The 18131-nt window shown below is 36.8% G+C and overlaps 2 protein-coding genes and 2 long non-coding RNA genes across 4 annotated transcripts; 3 read left to right on the plus strand and 1 right to left on the minus strand.

Moving 5' to 3' along the window:
* The first annotated feature begins 490 nt into the window (after positions 1-490).
* On the plus strand, positions 491-2519 carry LOC108247059. The gene is made up of 5 exons (XR_005234531.1): positions 491-634; positions 728-817; positions 1027-1055; positions 1642-1710; positions 2072-2519. It is a non-coding gene; the product is annotated as an uncharacterized LOC108247059 (long non-coding RNA).
* A 177-nt stretch (positions 2520-2696) lies between these two features.
* LOC112451336 lies at positions 2697-4826 on the minus strand. Its single transcript, XR_003040141.2, has 4 exons — positions 4766-4826; positions 4601-4667; positions 3752-3797; positions 2697-3378 (listed from the first exon to the last, which is right to left on the minus strand). It is a non-coding gene; the product is annotated as an uncharacterized LOC112451336 (long non-coding RNA).
* A 2700-nt stretch (positions 4827-7526) lies between these two features.
* Positions 7527-8975, plus strand: LOC108247051 (fatty acid-binding protein, brain). Its single transcript, XM_017434908.2, has 4 exons — positions 7527-7672; positions 7838-8010; positions 8361-8462; positions 8717-8975. The coding sequence occupies exons 1-4, from the start codon at positions 7600-7602 to the stop codon at positions 8765-8767; spliced, it is 399 nt and encodes a 132-aa protein (XP_017290397.1). The 5' UTR covers positions 7527-7599; the 3' UTR covers positions 8768-8975.
* Positions 8976-10124: 1149 nt separating this feature from the next.
* On the plus strand, positions 10125-17118 carry smpdl3a (sphingomyelin phosphodiesterase acid like 3A). The gene is made up of 8 exons (XM_017434910.3): positions 10125-10318; positions 11179-11392; positions 11996-12140; positions 12820-12916; positions 13258-13421; positions 13502-13682; positions 14866-14990; positions 15642-17118. The coding sequence occupies exons 1-8, from the start codon at positions 10225-10227 to the stop codon at positions 15945-15947; spliced, it is 1326 nt and encodes a 441-aa protein (XP_017290399.1). The 5' UTR covers positions 10125-10224; the 3' UTR covers positions 15948-17118.
* The last annotated feature ends 1013 nt before the right edge of the window (positions 17119-18131 follow it).

Genomic DNA, 18131 nt, shown 5'->3' on the forward strand with positions numbered 1-18131 from the left:
CCATCACAATAAATGAGTTAATGTTATTCCTGTTGTTTTTTATCTTTCATCTTCATCAGTGACTGAACAGCCGTCCGGTGATAAATTCGTCCTGCACTGCTCTGTGTATGAAAACAGTGACTGTTTTCATACGAAGTAGAGTGGCTGTTTGAGGGGAATCAGGAAACATCCTCAGACATGGAGATATCATCATCTCACTGTTTTTCGATTGCAACATTTAAAAGACCTGCCTTTCATCAGAGGTCAAAGTTTTATGAGTTTTTCAAGTGTAAAGTTACAAACTTACAGACTAAAAAAGTTCAGCTGTTTCCCTTCAGCCATCAGTCCCCGAGAGAGAAAACAGGTGAGAAAAAGTGTTGGAAGTCACAGTGAATCTAATTTGCAAAAATTTAATTACAATATTTGAAATTTTAGTGTAAACCTTTTTTTGCTGAACATGTTGTTGCATTTTCTTATTGTAATTTTACAGATGAAGATGCAACATCAACAACAAAGTCAGTGACAACAACACAAACAGCAACAACAACTTCATTAACAACAAAATCTCCAACACAAACAGCAACATTACCCAACAACAGATGGACATCTGCAGACATTAATCTGTCTACCAGCAACAAATACCTTAAACAACAAGGTGGACAGTCTAACTGACCTTTATGTTAAAGTTTATAGTTTAAAAATCTAAAATCCTTTTGTTTTTATTCACTCTGATTTCTTCTCTTACCAGGGTGGTCGTGGTGGTACATTATCGTTCCTGTTGGCTCAGCAGTGCTTCTAATAATTGTTTTTATGGTCATCCAACGCAGGAAAACTGACGGTGAGCACATTTAGAGATTAAACTTTGGTTGATGAAACAATAATCACTTGTATCTCCAGTGAGAGCAACAGGAAAACTGATGAAGTTAAATTCATGAAAGTTGTTTAAGATGAACATTAATCAGTGTAATGTCTCTTTCTGTAGCAAAAACAGGACAAAAACTCTGAATATTTAGTATGAAACTGAACTAAACTCTGCTTTGTTTTCAGGAAATAAAAGGAAGGAAGAAGAAGACTCTGTGAGTTTAAACACTTAGTCGTGAAATACTTTAAACATGTTAAGTTTGTCACAAACAGTCTGTCTCCCTCACTGTTTTATGTGTTTTGATTTTCTGTCACTGAACTTTAGAGCAGTGGTTCAAATAATGTCCAGAAATCAAATTAAACACCAAAAATAATTGGTAATGGCATATTTCTGTTATCTATTTTAAAACTAAATATATTAAATAGCCATGAAATATTTTTAAAAATAGTTTAAATGCTGAAAAGGCTGTTTGGATTGTCATTCTGACCTCGTTTAACAGAGTTATTAGCAAAGTTTGTCAACTTAAACCAGCAATATTTGGAGTAACGAGTTTCTGCTACAGTAATTTTATAGAATATAGTCAGAAGTTAAAAGTTTTGGAACCACTGGTCTAAAGAAAAGAAGCCATTAAATAAAGGATTTTATTGATATTGCACGTTTTGACGCTTTTATGGCAAAAAGAAATTAAAAGAAAGACAATGAATGAATTGTTTAAGTCTGAACCACACTGAATTAAAAGCATGTGTGTTAATTTAATAATCTCTGTGTTTCTGATCAGTCATGATGTGTTTTCTGAACAGGCTGATCCTGAGGGTGGTGTCACCTACGCCTCCATCGATCCCCCCAGAAGAAAGAAGAAAAAAGCTCAGGTGAGTTGTTTAATACGTCCATTTTCTTTACCTGCTTCTCCATGCCGGGTCACAAGTCGGTGTTTAATACATTATATTGATAAAGTTAAAGCCAAATATTAACTTTTACTATTCCTTCCAAGTCATGTAATGAAATGCAAGTTTGAATACCCTTAAAGCTTTTTTTCTGTAAAACATAAGATATCCTGATTTACTGGAGGCAGAAATGATGCGTCTGTCGGCTGCAGGGACACTAGTTTAAGAAACGCTATAATAGGTTAAATTTACCTGCAAGTATAAATGATGTAGAAAGTCATACGGGACGTGTTAACATTTAGACAATGTAAGCAGACTTTAAACGCCTCTTGGTGTTTGTTTCCAGGTTCCTGACTCCGTGACGTACAGCGAAGTGAATTCTTCTCCTAGAGTTACTATTGACCCAGAAAACATCTACTGTAACATCAGAGAATGAAAACAAGGTAGTCAGATTTTGTTTTCTTTCTTTGAATGGATGCCTTTTAAATATACAGAAATTGAGCATTGTGTAAAAAGAAACAGACATACCTTTTTTGGTTGTTTATTTTTTTATTTGTTCTTTTGTTTGCTTGCTATTTTTTACTCGTTGCTTTAATTTACACAAATCTGAATTCAGGTGACTCCTTTTATTGCCGGCTCTTTAAAAAACCAACTTTAATCCTCCAGTTTGTCTCCCTTTCCATCAGGCAGAATATTTACGTGCAACAAAAGTGCATAATTTGTCTTTTAAACAGACAATATGAAGACGTGTTTTTAAGGGATGAAACAACTAGACCAGTAGTTTATCACTTGTCAGAGTTTCAGCTAAATACTGAGACTTTTTAGAGCTAATAAATGTGGAAAAATCACATAAGATGGTTTAATGTATGTATACTTTACTGTTTACTCTTTGCTCACAAAGACAGAATGAATATTCTTTTAAACTTATTTTCTTTACATACATTTTATTCATCTTATCTACTTGTGTAATTTGTTTTATCTGAAGATTGATTTAGTAAAGTTGACCATCAAAGCTGTAGTCAGTGTTTTATTGTGCTTTTTTTTATTTTCACAACTCTACAAATATCTGTACGCGGTTTGATGCTCTTTCAGAGAAATGTGACATCTGCCTGTTTCTGGGACATGAAGTCATGCTGGAGTTTTATTAATAACCTGTTGCTGTTCACACTTTGCTCAGAGTTTAGCTGTTTACAGAAACTAACACCCTGCAAACCATAGATGCACTTCCAGGTTTGCTAAAACATTTCTGCAGACAAGAAAAGCAACAACATTAAAAATAATGTCTGTGGAAACACCAGAAACCACAGCAACAAAATCAGCAGCACAAAACAAAAGAGAATGAGCATCAATAAACAAAAAGTAGTCTTCAAAGCAGTAAGGTGACTGAGTTCTTTTCACCTTTCAGTCCAGAGTTTGAAGTTTTGTAGTTAGATATTTTCTGATGCTCTCATTACTTTTTAAAATATTTTTCCATATATGTGTTCACCATGTATCAATGAACATTGTGTCTATGGGTTTGGAGCTCTGCTAATATTTGTTGATTAGAACATCCATCTTCTTTACCTGCTTCACCTTTCCAGGTGTCAGGGAGCTGGAGTCTGTCTCCAGCAGTCACTGTTCAAGAGGTAGACAGCTTGGACAGGTCGCAAACCCCTTACAGGGACACAAAGAGACAAACCAGTCACACTTAAGGATAATTTACTAGATAATCTAATATGCATCTTTTTGGTCTGTGGGCAGAAACCGTAGTTAAAACCCCAACACCTCAAAAAGTAGTCTTGCCAACAGACAAACAAAGAAAAGATACCAATTAATTCTAAATACTTGCAATGACATAAAAGTCATGTTTTATTAAACTTCATTTTCACGAGACTAATATGTTCCACTGTGGGGTTTAACACCTTTTTTTAAGAGACACATGACGTCTGCTTGTTTCCACCACAGGTGAACACGAAGTTTTAATAATAAAAGGTGAGAAACCACACGCTGCTGCTGCTGGTCACACGTTCAGAAAGGTTCAGCTCACCTCATACACGCTGATCCACCACATCTCATGACAGCAAAACTCAAAACTGTTTTAGTCCAAGAAAAGCACAAACATTTCAGTAATCTCCATTATACATGTATATTTTACATATGTGCTATAAATGCATGCAGTTGTTGCAGCTAGAAATCAAAAGTTGTTCTGAATCCTTCAGCTGGTTTCATTGTTCACTTTGTTTGCACGCAGCATTAAAGATGTTGGCATTTTCTTTTTTGTCAACAAACAAATGCAAACGGAATTGATTAAAACTTTAGTTTGATGTAACAAATGCACCGTAGTTTTCATATAAACTTCAGTTCTGGTTCCTTCCATCACGTTGAGCTGCAAACAGAAACTAACACCTCTCCAACCACTGATGGACCAAGAAGATGCTTCACACAACATCACAATTTATAAATATTTAATTTATTTATTACAGGGACAGAGCATGTTAATGACATTACTGTCAGTATGCCAGAGTTAGGCAAAAGGCTATTTTTTCACCTGCAGTCCATAGACTGATGGTAAAAGTCTCCCTAAAAAATAAAAGAGTAAAACTACATATTTATATTAGCAATATAATTACAATACAATTCATAAGTATTATAAGCTAAAATGTACAATAAAAAACTAACCATCACACAAAGACAAACTCAAGACAAAATGACAGCAGAGGGCAGCAAACTCAGTAAATCAGTAGCAGCTCGGACAGAAAAAAGCAGTTTGGCTAAATTAACTTTTCCTAAAAGGAATAATATAACCGCCCCTCACTGCACCTCTGGTTCTGTCTTAACTTTACAGTAATTTTAGCAATTTCAAAACATTTTTTTCCATGTCTAAACTCTTGCTTACCAGACAACTTGGGAACGTTGGTGTCATGTTGGGTGGAGAAGGGAGGCGAACCCAGACTCTGTAAGAACTAAAAGAAAACTAATTTATTCACAATAAACCCAAAATAAAGGATGACGTGGCAGCAAACTAAACATAAGAAAATCCAGGAACGAGACACGAGCAAACCTGCGACAAGCTGGGAGGACAACCAGACAGCATGAGACAAGAAAGAGACAATGAACCAGCAGTGAGTGGAGGAAATGAGCAGGTTTTAAACCCAGGAGGTCATTAGGAAAAGATGGCACAGGTGAGATGATGATGAAACCAGGAGCAGGTGGAGGTGGGCTGACAGGTAAACAAGTGACAGACTGACAGACACAGAGAACAAGACCACATGAAAACAACAAACCCAAAAAGAGACCAGAAACAAAACACTAAATACAAAAAGAAACATACAAAACCGAATTCTAACAGTTGGTTTCATTTTTTTAAGAATGTTTTATCTAAATCTTGTATCTGTTTACACTGTCCAGTTTTTGACAACTGTAGTTTTTTAAGGGATAAGGATAATTAAAGAATAAATTTAAGAATAAATGAAGTCTGGTTTGAGGTCATTCAGGGAGGAGGACAGCCACACCGTCAGGTTTAAATGTTCTTCTGTTCTCTAAAGTTAAAGGAAGTGAAAAAGTAGACTGAACATAAGTTGGTTTGCAGCAGGAAACACGTGTTTAGTGTAATTATTTTATAAAAAACATAGAAATCTGCGGAGAAAGTTTTATTTGAACCAAAGATGATTTACTGAAGGCTGAAAGTCAAGAAGCTGTTTCAGGATACCAGAAAAATAGATCTAACTGGTTGTAACTTTTTAATTAAGCTTGTCAATTATCTCCAATCTTTACACTTTTATTGGCTGCGTGTCAGATTAGTGTGGGTGAAGGAATCACTCACATGAATAAAAAAACGAGGAATCTTGAAGTTAAAGGTTTATTTAAACGGTGGACAGAACCTCATACAACACAAGTTATGACAGACTTACATCGGTATTAAACACAATGTTTGTCCCAGTCTCTTGGGCCCACAAACAAGTCATCTCTTATTAAGTGAGGAAGATGCAATCAGTTAAAAACACGCAGTCATCAATATCAGGCTTTGTCGATAAAATGAAATAAATGGATGGAATGCATCATGTGGTTAACAATTTCTCTCCATAGACAATAGGTCATCTTAATGATTTCTCCTGGGTGTTTTCATTCAGCGTTATTACACTCACAAGGCCTCCAGAGTTCTGCAAAACAAGGAATACCAAGACAAGGACGCCTTAAAGACAAAATCCAAGCAGGAAAATGTCCAGTAACTGACTCCGGTTTCCTCCCACAGACCAAAAACATGCATGTTAGGTTCACTGGTAACTCTAAATGGTCCCTAGGTGAGTGTGAGAATGGTTGTTTGTCTCATTTGTCTCTATATGTCCCTATGATGGACTGGAGACCTGTCCAGAGTGTCCCCCGCCTCTCAAACAGGGACTGCAGGAGACAGACAGCTCCCCATGACCCGGAAAGGAGAAACGGATAAAGAAGATGGATGGATGGATGGATGGATGGATGGATGGATGGATGGATGGATGGATATTCTGTTTCTGACCACAGAGTGGCGCCAGAGATCCTTCAGCATGTCTCAGTCGTCTCTCTGCAGCTCGCTCCCATATATATGAGATAATTGATCATCTGTCCAAAATCAGAAAGCGGTTTATTCTGAATCTTCACTGTTTTGGAGTGGATGATGATAGAGAACAAGATTTATTTATCAAACATTTAGTTTTTTGTAAACAGGTAATTTCAGAGACAGAATTAAAGTGAAAATGAGTTTAGAGTCTTTATTTACATCTTCTTCTGAGAAAACATTTTCACATTTACAACCCAGATGCTGAAGATCTGAGTGAGGGTTTTATTATCAGCTTGCAGGGAAAAAAGTGAAAATAATAATAATAATAAAGTGTTTAAAACATAAAAAACTGAGGGTGTGAGGTGTAGAAGGCAGGAGTAAATGAAAGTTAAAAAGGAAATTTTAGATATATCAAAACTGAAATTACCTCACAGATAACTTTACTCTGTTATAACCTTTCTTTCTCTATATGTCAACAACTCACAACTATTATAAGTATCTAATTAAATACTAACTAATAAAGCGTTTGAAAAAAATCCAGGGAGTAACTTCTCCGTCTACATTTACTCATCATTTTCCAAAGACAATATGTGTGCAATGTCACACACATTTTTTGATTTTATTAAAATTCTCATAATGCCAAACTGATGAACTAAACTAAGAAACTAAAAATAGAGTAAATGAGAATACTGCTGGTTGTAGCACATAAAAATAAAAAGTTTACTGTCTTCAGTTCACAAAGTTTAATCTGATGAAATGAGAAATAAAAACCTTCTGAACAGATCTGCTGCACAGACTGAGTTTTTAATGCAGAGACATTTAGTCACAGTAATTAGTGTGTGTGTTAAGCATAAAGAAATTGTGTTTTAGGGGGTTGTTAACGTGGCGAAGGACAATGGGCTGTCAAACTAAGTGATTCTGCTTCAGTGATGCCCCCAAACAGACACATTCCAAGACCAAGAACAGATCCGGAGGTGGAAACACTTTCATTTAAGTTTTAACATTTTTATTTCGGTTTTATTTAAACTTAATTTAAAACAGAGGAACTAAATCATTTTTTTATGGATGAAAATGGCAGTTATCTCCTCACCACTCCCATCTGAAACCCATGAAAGAAACTAATTTCATCATTTAGCACACAAATGGGCTAATTTGATTTTCTTTTGTCAAAGAACGTGACCCAATTTTTGGGCCAATCACAACTCAGTAAAAATCTCCTGAGCCAATCGGACGCAGGGCACCGCCCACCTCTGTGCACGATAATAAGAGTCAGAATAATAAGTGTAGGGAGTGGAGCTGGTGAAGCTGCAGCTTGCTCAGTGTGCTTTAGAAATAACTTCTTCCTGCAAACCGCCATCATGGTCGACGCCTTCTGTGCCACCTGGAAACTGGTCGACAGCGAGAACTTTGATGAGTACATGAAAGCACTCGGTGAGTGACAACTTGTGGGTTGCAAAAAGAAAATCAAATTTTAAAAAGATCTGTTCATCATGTTAAAGCTTTCAGATAGTTTCCATCCTTACAGCACAATAAATGTTGATAAAATTACCATAAAATAAGTTGTTGAGGACAGTTTTTCCTCTGTTTTTCACTCAGGGGTGGGCTTTGCCACCAGGCAGGTTGGTAATGTGACCAAACCAACCATAATCATCAGCCAGGAGGGCGACAAGGTGGTGATCCGCACCCAGAGCACCTTCAAAAACACAGAGATCAGCTTCAAACTGGGAGAGGAGTTCGATGAAACCACTGCTGATGACAGAAACTGCAAAGTTAGTTGACAATATTTTAAAAGCTCTAGTTTGTTTAGAGGCTTTAAAGTCAAATCATTTGTAAGAATCTCAGTTCAAAAGCCACTAGTTGTCTATATATGAGTGATTAGATGCTAATTTAATCATATTTTTGTGTAAAAAAACAAAATAAAACTGTTTGTGGCTTTTCTGGATTCAGATATTCTGTAAAAAAAGATTTTTTTGTAAACTTTTTGATGCTCTTTTTTTTCTGTTTATGAGTAGAGTTGATCCTTTGACACCTCTGGAGAAAAACCAAGAATCTGCAGCATTACAGTGCATTAATTTTCCATCTTTTAGCTGAAAACCTTCTTCTTTTTGCCTCTTTTCAGTCCACAGTGAGTCTGGATGGGGACAAGTTGGTCCACGTCCAAAAGTGGGACGACAAAGAGACCAAGTTTGTCCGAGAGATCAAGGACGGCAAAATGATCATGGTAAGAGCAACAGATGCAGATCCTGAGTTTCATTTTTCTTTTTAAATGTGACGTACTGTGCATGCATTTAATGTAAAGTCACAAAAATGTATATGTTTATTTATATGTTTTTAATGTTATATAAAGTACTTTTATTGTCTTCCTAAGCATGTTTGTTTACATTGCTTAGCTGATAAGAGCAGAGCACAAGTTTATGAAACATGTTTTTTTAGGAAAACTTGAAAAATTAGGTAATTGTTTCCTCTTTTCTGCAGAATTTGACCTTTGAAGACATCCATGCGGTGCGTACCTATGAGAAGGCATGAGAGCATCCTGAACCGGCCGATACGTGTTGATTTTATAATTATTGTGGACTGTTTGCTTCTCTTTGCACTTCATCCTGTTCCGCATGTAAAAGGCCTGCAAGCTGCACGTTTTTTAAAATGTTTTTTTATATGAATACACTTCTGTTACGATGGACGGATCTACCTTACAAACCTGTGGAAAACATGAAATAAAAAAACTGAGAAATAATCTTTGACTCTTTCTTTAAGTGTTATTTTAAAAACAGTTTCAGTTTTTATTATGACAACTTTGAAAATAAAAGAGCATCAAATCCAAACAGTAACCTTTGACCTTTCTGCAGAAAAAGGAGAAAAATTATCTATGTTGTATGTAGCACTTAGAAAATATTCAACACTTTTACGTTTTACAACCAAAATAACTAAATCAGAGAATTGTGTGAGACAAGATCAGTTAATTGATCATTTAGCCAAATTATTTCCTTGAAATTAACAGCTAACTGCTGTTATGGCTCCAATGTGAGTTATTCTGATTTTAAACCATCAATTATTGCTTTGATGGAGGCTAATATTCTTTAAAAGGTTTCAATTTAGCATTTTTTAATTACTGCAGTTCTTGAGCATGAAAGGAGACATGCACGGACATCTTGTCTTTTCAGAAACAATTCTGATGTTTCTCTGAACAGGTTATAAATTCTAATATAATAAATAAATGGGTTCATTCTTTTTCAGTGACAACTAACCACAAAAATGTGCAAAGAGAGACATAAAAAATACCAAAAACACAAGTTAACACAGAGCCTGTTATTTATCATATTCAGCGGATTCACTGACTTTAATTAGTATAATTGCACCTTTGCATCAAAACAACTGTATTAAGGGTGTTGTATCAGCTTATATGCCACTTGAAATAGGGTGCAAAAAAACACCAAACTATTCATTCAAGTCTGTCATGTCTGTGGATTATCCAGAGTAAAATGTGGACCAGTATTCCTAATAACTCCCATGTTAAAATTACATTACTGCATACAACAATGTAATAAGAAAATTAAAAAGCAGTGTAATGTGAAGTTAGCTGAGCTTTAACAGGTTTTTATTATTTAAAAAAATAATTAAGCGGTATTTGGTGGAGGCTAATAATTATTTTATTGATATTTATTGATATTTCTCTATAAAAGAAATTTACAATTTACTGAAAATTATTTTATATAGAAGAAAACGTTTATCGAGTCTTGATTTTTGAAGTGTATAAGAAAAATAATTTGTGTTTATAATCATGTAATAGAAAACAAATATAGTAAAATATTCACCAGCGGCATTAAGGTACCTTTAAGCTCCTCCCCCTTTAGCTCCGAACCCAGCAGGTCAGCTGACCTGCTGGGTTCTTCCAACACTTCCTGTTTACTTACAGGAAGTAACTACATGAGTTCAGCTGTTAAATAAAGGGAATGTGACCTTCTGTGTGTCATTTTTCAGCCACCATGGAGCAGATTCTGTGTTTCTTGCTGCTCCTGTTGTTCAGGGGAGCTCCGGTCTCAGCAGCCCCGACAGGAAGCAGCTACCTGTCGGGAACAGGTGAGTGAAGCCCCCGTTGTTGATGAAAACCGTGTTTATTTTCCTCTCTTTTATCACCTTTCAAAAGGAGCACACACTAAAATGTTCTGTGTGAACATGCTTGTTTGTTTAAGCAGTTTTACATTCCAAGTTAAACAACATTAATTATTATACGGTTGTAATTTTAACCAGTAAAGCAGAGATTTTATATAAAATGTGTTCATTTTAATTTATTAAACATGTGCCGAATTTTCAGAAACATACTCCTCATTTACATTAAGTGTTAAAATTTGTTGTAGAAATTGGATATTTTATTCTTATGAGAAAAAACTGGAAAGTTGTTAGTTTTTGAAACGAGGTTTGGCTGGAGAGGTATGTGTTCCTCCTCAGCTGATAGTTTCCAGATTGTTTTTTTTAGATAACACTGAGTCAATTCACACTGTTGTTTTCCTGTTTATAGTCTCAAACTACTATTTGTAACTTTTTTTATTTTTTGAAATTTTTAACTTTATTTACAAAAGGTTCCCCCTAGAAATACATTGAGATTTTTCCAATTCCTTTAAAAACATTATTCTGTCTGAAATCTATCACAGCTTACTTGCTCTGTTTTTGTTTCCTTTTGCATCTTTTAGCTTTTAGTCACACATTTGCACATTTTGCATTTTTCATTTTTTGCTAATTTTAGCCTTTAGCTATTGTTTTGCTAAGTTTAGCTTTTATGTGTGGTTTTTGGAAGTGTAGCTTTTAACTCTGGCTTTGCCATTTTTAGCTTTTAGCTTCTGTTTAGCTTATTTCAGCATTAAGCTACAGTTTTACTCATTGTAGCTTTTTGTAATGGCTTTAGTAATATTATTATTATTATTATTATCAATTCTATTCAGGCAGGTTCTGGCACATCACCGACCTCCACCTGGACCCCTCCTACAACCAGACCCAGGACCCCACCAAGGTTTGTTTCTCCTCCAAAGGAGCCCCCGCCACCCACGCCGGCGTGTTCGGAGACTTCCTGTGTGACTCCCCCTACAGCCTCATCCAGTCGGCCTTCACTAACTTGGCGCCGCTCACGCAGCCGCAGGACTTCATCATATGGACCGGGTTAGTACCCAGCTGACAGGTTTGACTTTGAGTCTGTCGGTGTTAAAAGAATCCAGTTTACAGAACAGAATATCTGTAGTTTCACTTTCTGTTCCTTAACACTGAATACTTAAGTGTGAATAAAAGTATGAAGAAGATTCAGGAAGTTAAGTGAAACTTATCTGTAATATTTGATTATCTTGGTGTTATTAATCTTTTATCTTTTTTCTCTCTGAAGGTTTTGTTGTTGAAATTGTTTCATCCAAAGATTACAACAGAGTTTTTGGGTTTTTTCTTTTATTTCAAAACTTCCTCAGCTCGTATTTTACTTGTGTTTTTGTGTTTTCATTCTGCTGTTTGGGAAATTTCCCTCAGAAGTTGCCACATAGTTTTAAAAACTATGTAGAAATGTTTTTTTTTATTATTATTATTATTAGTCATGATGTTTTCTGGAATGTCAGAGTTTTGTGAAACCAATCAAAAGTCTCACTTCCTCCTCCACTGTTAGATTTCTGCTGTTGATAAAAAAGTTTCTCTTTAAGATTTCCTCTGTGGCTTACATTTAGTTTGTCACTTTTCTGACCTGTGTTATTAATGCTGGACTTAATGCTCTGTTTCTCACAGTGACAGTCCTCCTCACGTCCCTCCAGAGGAACTTTCTACAGATTTAGTGATCCAGGTGATCAGTAACATGACCCAAACCATCAGACAGCACTTCCCCAACCTGACGGTTTACCCTGCGCTGGGAAACCACGACTACTGGCCGCAGGTAACTAACCGGGAGGCTGGGAGGATGGAAGATGGAGGTGAAGAAAGAAACAGACAGCATTATGCAATAAGCTTATACTGTAGCAATAATTAAAAGATGTTTTTAACATAAAGTTCAGGGAAGCTTGAGCAATTTTGTGTTTAATTTTATGATAGAAACACAAAAACAGAAGTTGATAAATGTGTGTTACTTTCACTGGCTGATGTTTGGGGTTTTTTAGGTCCACCTGTTCATTTGTTTATTACCACAAATAGCTAATCAGCTAATCAGCCAATCACATGACAGCAACTCAATGCATTTAAGTATCTAGACATGGAGAAAGCAGCTCGATGAAGTTCAAACTGAGCGTCAGAATAAGGAAGAAAGGAGATCTAAGTGACTCTAAACAGCATGGTTGGTCTGAATATTTTAGAAACTGTTGATTGTCTGAGATAATTGGACTATAAGAAATTAGAAAAAAACATTTCTTGTTCTGATTAATCTCGATTTACTGGACTCCAATGGCTTTCAAAGTCACCAAATTTGAAACCTGTCCTCAGAACAAATGGCAGATAATGGATGAATGAATGAACAACAAAAACTCATTTTAACACTTTGAACATGCTGATATATTGTTGTTGTTGTACTGTCAATAAGCTCTGTCTGTATATAATATTCTGCTGAAAACATTGTGTTTTAGGACCAGATGCCAGCCTCCACAAATGCCATCTACAAAGCTGCAGCTGCGCTCTGGAAACCCTGGCTGGATGCTGACGCTTTGCTCACCCTCTCACAAGGTACATTTACTAATGAGTTACTCACCGACAGGTGGGGTTTTAATTGGAGGAACTAATTAAAGCTGAACTTCTCTTTTTCTCTCCGTAGTCATAGTCAACATTTATGTCCAGCTGTTGTTTTATTATTGGCCTAAAAAGCTGAAATCTACAATGTTGACTAAAATGACTTTGACATTGAAAAGCTGCTTCACCTGAAGATGTAATATTTGGTGTTTTTACTGAATAAATAACTGAAGCAGAGACACGGATCATGTTGAGCACTAATATGAGCATATTCAGGGTTTGGATTACTGCGTGTCATATTTTGCGTGGTTATGTTGTGGTTTGGTTTTTACCTGTAGGTGGTTTCTACTCCCAGCTGGTTAAGCCTGGTTTGCGGTTGGTGAGTCTGAACACGATCCTTTACTACGGTCCTGATCAAGTTACAATCAACATGACCGACCCGGCTGGACAGTTCGAGTGGTTGGAGAAAACCCTGGAGGAAGCTGCCCAGAATCTGGAAAAGGTTTGGTCTCTTCTAACCTGCTTTATATCCCTGCATGCTGAGTTTTAAAGTCATTTTTATCTCTTCCTGTCCCCTTTTAGGTGTACATCATAGCTCATGTTCCAGTGGGATATCTACCCTTCTACAGAAACACCACAGCTATCCGAAAAGCCCACAACGAGAGGCTGGTGGCCATCTTCAGGAAGTTCAGCTGTGTTGTTGCAGGACAGTTTTATGGCCACACTCACAGAGACAGCATCATGGTGCTGCTAGACCAACAAGGTAACACAAAAAAAGAGCAGGAAGTGAAAGCATTGGATATTGTTGACTCAAATGGGGAATAACATTTCAGTGAGCACATTCTTTCCCAGAATGTTGTCTTTCTGTCACGATAACTTGTTGTTGCCGGGACTCCGGTAGTTTGATTCCCAGCTGTTTGTGGAGTTTTAATGGCTGCACAGAAGCTAAGTCCTAAATAACAATAATCAACTCCCAGAGTGGGTTCAGTTTCATAAATTATAGCTGCTACAGCCTCTCAGTGTGTCTGAAAAGTGTTTTAAAAATACTGATTTGCTTTTAAAGAAAGTAAAAACTGGACTCGGATCAGGCAGACAACGGCAAAGTTTTAAGATGTTTATTATGGAGTTAGCGCTAGCGGGACTGCTACGTCCTAGGACTAGACCCCCAGAGTGGCACAGAGGGAGACCCGCAGCAGGTAAGGCTAACGAGATGCTAATGGGTTGAAAGTCTGCTTCTGTGAGAGGGGCGAGAGCTAGCGGGAAGGTCCAGATGCAGGCGAGGGGTCAAAACCAGGGAATCAGACGTCAGAAAACAGATCCAAAGGAGCACTAACCAGGAGACGAGATCCAGAGAGGGAAAGCGTTGTCGGTAACCGGTAGACAGAGTCCGAGGAGGTTCCAGGCAGGGAGCAGGCAAAAGTCGTAGGTCGAGGTCCGGGCAAGGGTTTGTTGACAAAAAGGCAGGCATGAACTTTGAGAAATTGCTGCACATTTACTAAGTCGAGACTGTTATATAATCTGGCAAATTGTGGCTGAGGGCTGTGGACTTAAATAATGACTGCTGCAGGTGAGGCAGATGAGAATGATTATGGTGGCATGAAACAGGGGCGTGGCATGAGACTGGAAAAACACTGTGGCTGTTGCAGGAACAGGGAAACCGTGACAGAAAACAGCAGGTTTTATTTATGATGGTGCGTTCAAGGTCAGCAGGTTTTCTTAAATTTATATGTGGTAAATTCCCTGTTTAATGGCAACAATTGTAGTGGGATGTTTTTTTTTCCAACTTTGCAGATTTATACAAAATGTTTCCATAATCAAAACTGCATTTTCATTTTTTTTAGTTTGCAGTTTCTCCCAAAATGTTCAACGTTTTTTTTTTTATTGTTCTCTTAAATAATAATACTGCCTCATTAGTTAAATTAACCTGATTCCTTTACGTCGTGTAGGTAAACCTGTGAACTCTCTCTTCGTGTCACCGGCTGTCACACCAATCAAAGATTATTCTGAGGAGTATTCCAACAATCCGGCGTTCCGCATGTACCTGTACAACAACAAGGACTACAGCGTCCAGGTGGGAGACATGAATAACTCAGCTTTAATTTTATATTATGTGTTTTTATCTGAGAGAGAATGGCCCAGGGCTTTTTTAATTGAAAGAATAAAAGAATGCAAATAACTGTTTTTTTTTGTCTTAAGTAATATTCAAGTTTTATGAAAAACTGAGTTTTGGGTTCTCGTTAGCAGACACAATCATCAAAATTAACAGAAATAAAGGGTTGTATATCCCAGATCAAGTAACATTGGCTCACAGTTACAGAAGAAGTCCGACATGTTTAGAATATTAAGAAATATTTAGAATCTCTGATGTGTTATAAGGTAAGATCTAAAGGATTTTCTAATTGAGTCTAAGGTTGACAGTTTCAGCATATTCTGAAAAAAAAAGAAACATGATTTTTTTTTTTTTTTCATCAACAATGAAACTAAAAAGTCAGTAAACATAAGAAGTTTGAAGCTGGCAAATTCAGATGAAACTAAAAGTGTCCAACTTTGATCTCAGCTCGATTCAGTCTGAAGCCTGAAGCTTAAAGTCCAGTGTGATGATTAATCACGGTGTCAATCAGATCACAAAAAGTGTTTCTGCCTTTCAAACAGACTCAAAGCCTTTTCTCTTTCGCCTCTGCCCCTCCCCGTCCTTGCTGCCTTTCTGTCTCCCTCTCTGAAGGATATCTGGCAGTACTATTTGAATCTGACGGAAGCCAACGAGAAACAAAGATCCGACTGGAAGCTTGAATACATCATGACCGAAGCTTTTGGGCTGAGAGACCTGCAGCCACAAAGTCTCCTCCAGCTGGGCCTGAGCTTCATGCTGCCGCAGACCAAAACCTTTGACCAATACTTCACGCACTTCATGGTCAGCTACGACAGCAGCATCATCTGCGACGGGCGGTGTAAGCTCCGCCAGGTGTGTGCTGTGCTCCACCTGGACCAGCAGTCTTACTCCAAATGTGCAGAAAGTGGAAGCTGGTAGCAGGAGTTTCTCTCAGGAGTCATTGATTTTATTTTTCTTTGTGTATTTATTTTTATTTTTCAGGAATCATACAAAAGGGAAAATCTTTGTGCTGCTTCTTCTCATTTAAAAAAATACTTTTTCTGTTTTCAAACTGTTATTCTTTGCTGCTTTAATTATGCAATACTTAATTTATTGAAATGGAATTCAAATGCCATAAAGATTGCAGTGAATGGAAAACTTTAAGAGGAAAAAAATGAAGAATTCTGTGCAGTTATTTTTACAACAGTGACACAGATGCACTAACTTTGTTTTCTGAAAATAGAAAAAAAGTAGGAGAAAAAACATTTACCTTTTCTTAACTTAATAACTGCAAGAGCTGCTTCATAATCAAAGACTACAAATAAAAAACACAGATTCTGGTTTAATTCAGATTTATATTTTTGTTTTTAATTAAGATTGCTCTCAGAGTAATATGTTTATTCCATATTGTAGTAAATTAAACTATCTGCAAATATTTGAAGTCAAGTTTTAACACGAAAGCTGCATGAAATCTTGTGCAGACTAGTTTTCCTCTGCAGAGGAGGCAAAAGAACAACTATCCTCAGATGATGGTTCTAATTCATGTCCACCCCTCCCCCCACCATCAGCCCCCACATCTTATTCTTCTCTTGTTCAAACTTTGTAGAAAATCCTCTCGTTTCTCAGCCACCAGCTCAAGAATTTGCCCCTCTCCTCCTCTCCATCAACCCTCCCAGCTCCTTTGTCCCCACGCCTCCCCCTCCAAATGTTGAGAGGAGCTTTTCTCACAACTTTTTCTTTTTCTAATGTAATAATCCTTCGACCCAAACCACTGAAAGTGTCCCAACTCTGAAAAAACAGCAGTTCTGATTTCCACGTGGGTTTTTAATAAAGTATTTCTGTTCTATTCTATTCTGTACACAATGTCTTTCCTTATGGGGTTGTTTAAAGGACAAATCTTAAATGAAAGCTGTGTTTTTGACCTTAATTGTTTGTGAGAAATTCTAATTTCCAGGAACTGAAGTAAAAGTAGAATTACTTTTTGGTCAAAGTTTGCACAACCACGTCTTAAAAGTGAAAAAAGATTGATGTAATAAAAGTATTATCCAGCATTACTATGACTATTTTGTAAAGAATTTATAATTAATAAACTGGTATTCAAGAGTGAAAACTGTCTGCATTCTTAAAAATCCCTTAAAAAGATATATTTTCTCAGATTTTTAGCAACTTTCCTCGTGCACCGAGGCTGTACTCTTTCCCCTCATATTCCCCCTCTGCCTTTATTATTCCTGTCCACCCCCTGACCTCCCTCGGCTCAGTTCAGTTCCTGGCAGACTGTAACCCCGGAGACAAAGATGGTGGCAGGAACGGTAATGGAGTGGACTCCATCGCCACGGTAACCGGAGCAGAGCTCTCAGTCATCTGGATTCATCTCTTAGGTCACTGTTATTAGCACTTTTTAAAACTAAAAACCTGTCAAACAGATGAAGTGAAAAACTGAGAGGTGAATCCTGCTGTAGCTCGTAAAGGGATATTCCAACCATTTATAGGCTTTATGAACACCATCCGTTTGGAGGAAGAAAGGTATAACAACAACTGAAGAGCTAATGTTTAGTCTCATGCAGCCAAGATTAAAGTGGATTACTGACATCTTAAAACAACTTTCATGCAAACACTGTTATATAAACCTGTTGTCAGTTTTGCATTATACAATTAGTTTATATAATCAGATTAATTAGTTCATCTTTGAGCAAATGTTGCGACCTCCTCAGCAAGGCAAGCACCTAAAGCCGCTACAAGTCGCTTAATGATGGCGTCATCTGTTTTCCATCGCTGGCCAGAGAGAAATAACACTGTGGGAGAAACAAAAAGGGAGCAAAAAACATCTTAAATATGTTTATAAATTAGGTTTATTCTGTCAGGTTTTGTTGTTTTTGTTTTAAAATGTCACAATCCCGACCCTCAGCACACTCAGAGTTACTTTAGTGCAGTGATTTATTTTAAACAAAGAAAATTTCACATTTAATTTCACATCAGAGTCTCCAGTATCAACCTATTTGGTGAGCAAATCAGCCACATATATAAGAATTTAAATACAAAGAGTGGCTGTATCGTCAATAAGTTTGATTATTGCCACTAAATTAGTTACAAACTGATTTAAACCTTTTTATATCTAGATACAGA

The sequence above is a fragment of the Kryptolebias marmoratus genome, linkage group LG19 (genome assembly GCF_001649575.2).
Source record: "Kryptolebias marmoratus isolate JLee-2015 linkage group LG19, ASM164957v2, whole genome shotgun sequence".
Lineage (NCBI taxonomy): Eukaryota > Metazoa > Chordata > Actinopteri > Cyprinodontiformes > Rivulidae > Kryptolebias > Kryptolebias marmoratus.

Bases quoted from the DNA above. Each gene is read 5' to 3' on its own strand.
- smpdl3a (XM_017434910.3), top strand. From the start codon at position 10,225: ATGGAGCAGATTCTGTGTTTCTTGCTGCTCCTGTTGTTCAGGGGAGCT. The intron at 12,141-12,819 runs GTAACTAACCGG...ATTGTGTTTTAG, and splicing joins ACCACGACTACTGGCCGCAG to GACCAGATGCCAGCCTCCAC. The intron at 14,991-15,641 runs GTGGGAGACATG...CCCTCTCTGAAG, and splicing joins ACAAGGACTACAGCGTCCAG to GATATCTGGCAGTACTATTT.
- LOC108247051 (XM_017434908.2), top strand. From the start codon at position 7,600: ATGGTCGACGCCTTCTGTGCCACCTGGAAACTGGTCGACAGCGAGAAC. The intron at 8,011-8,360 runs GTTAGTTGACAA...GCCTCTTTTCAG, and splicing joins CTGATGACAGAAACTGCAAA to TCCACAGTGAGTCTGGATGG. The intron at 8,463-8,716 runs GTAAGAGCAACA...TCTTTTCTGCAG, and splicing joins AGGACGGCAAAATGATCATG to AATTTGACCTTTGAAGACAT.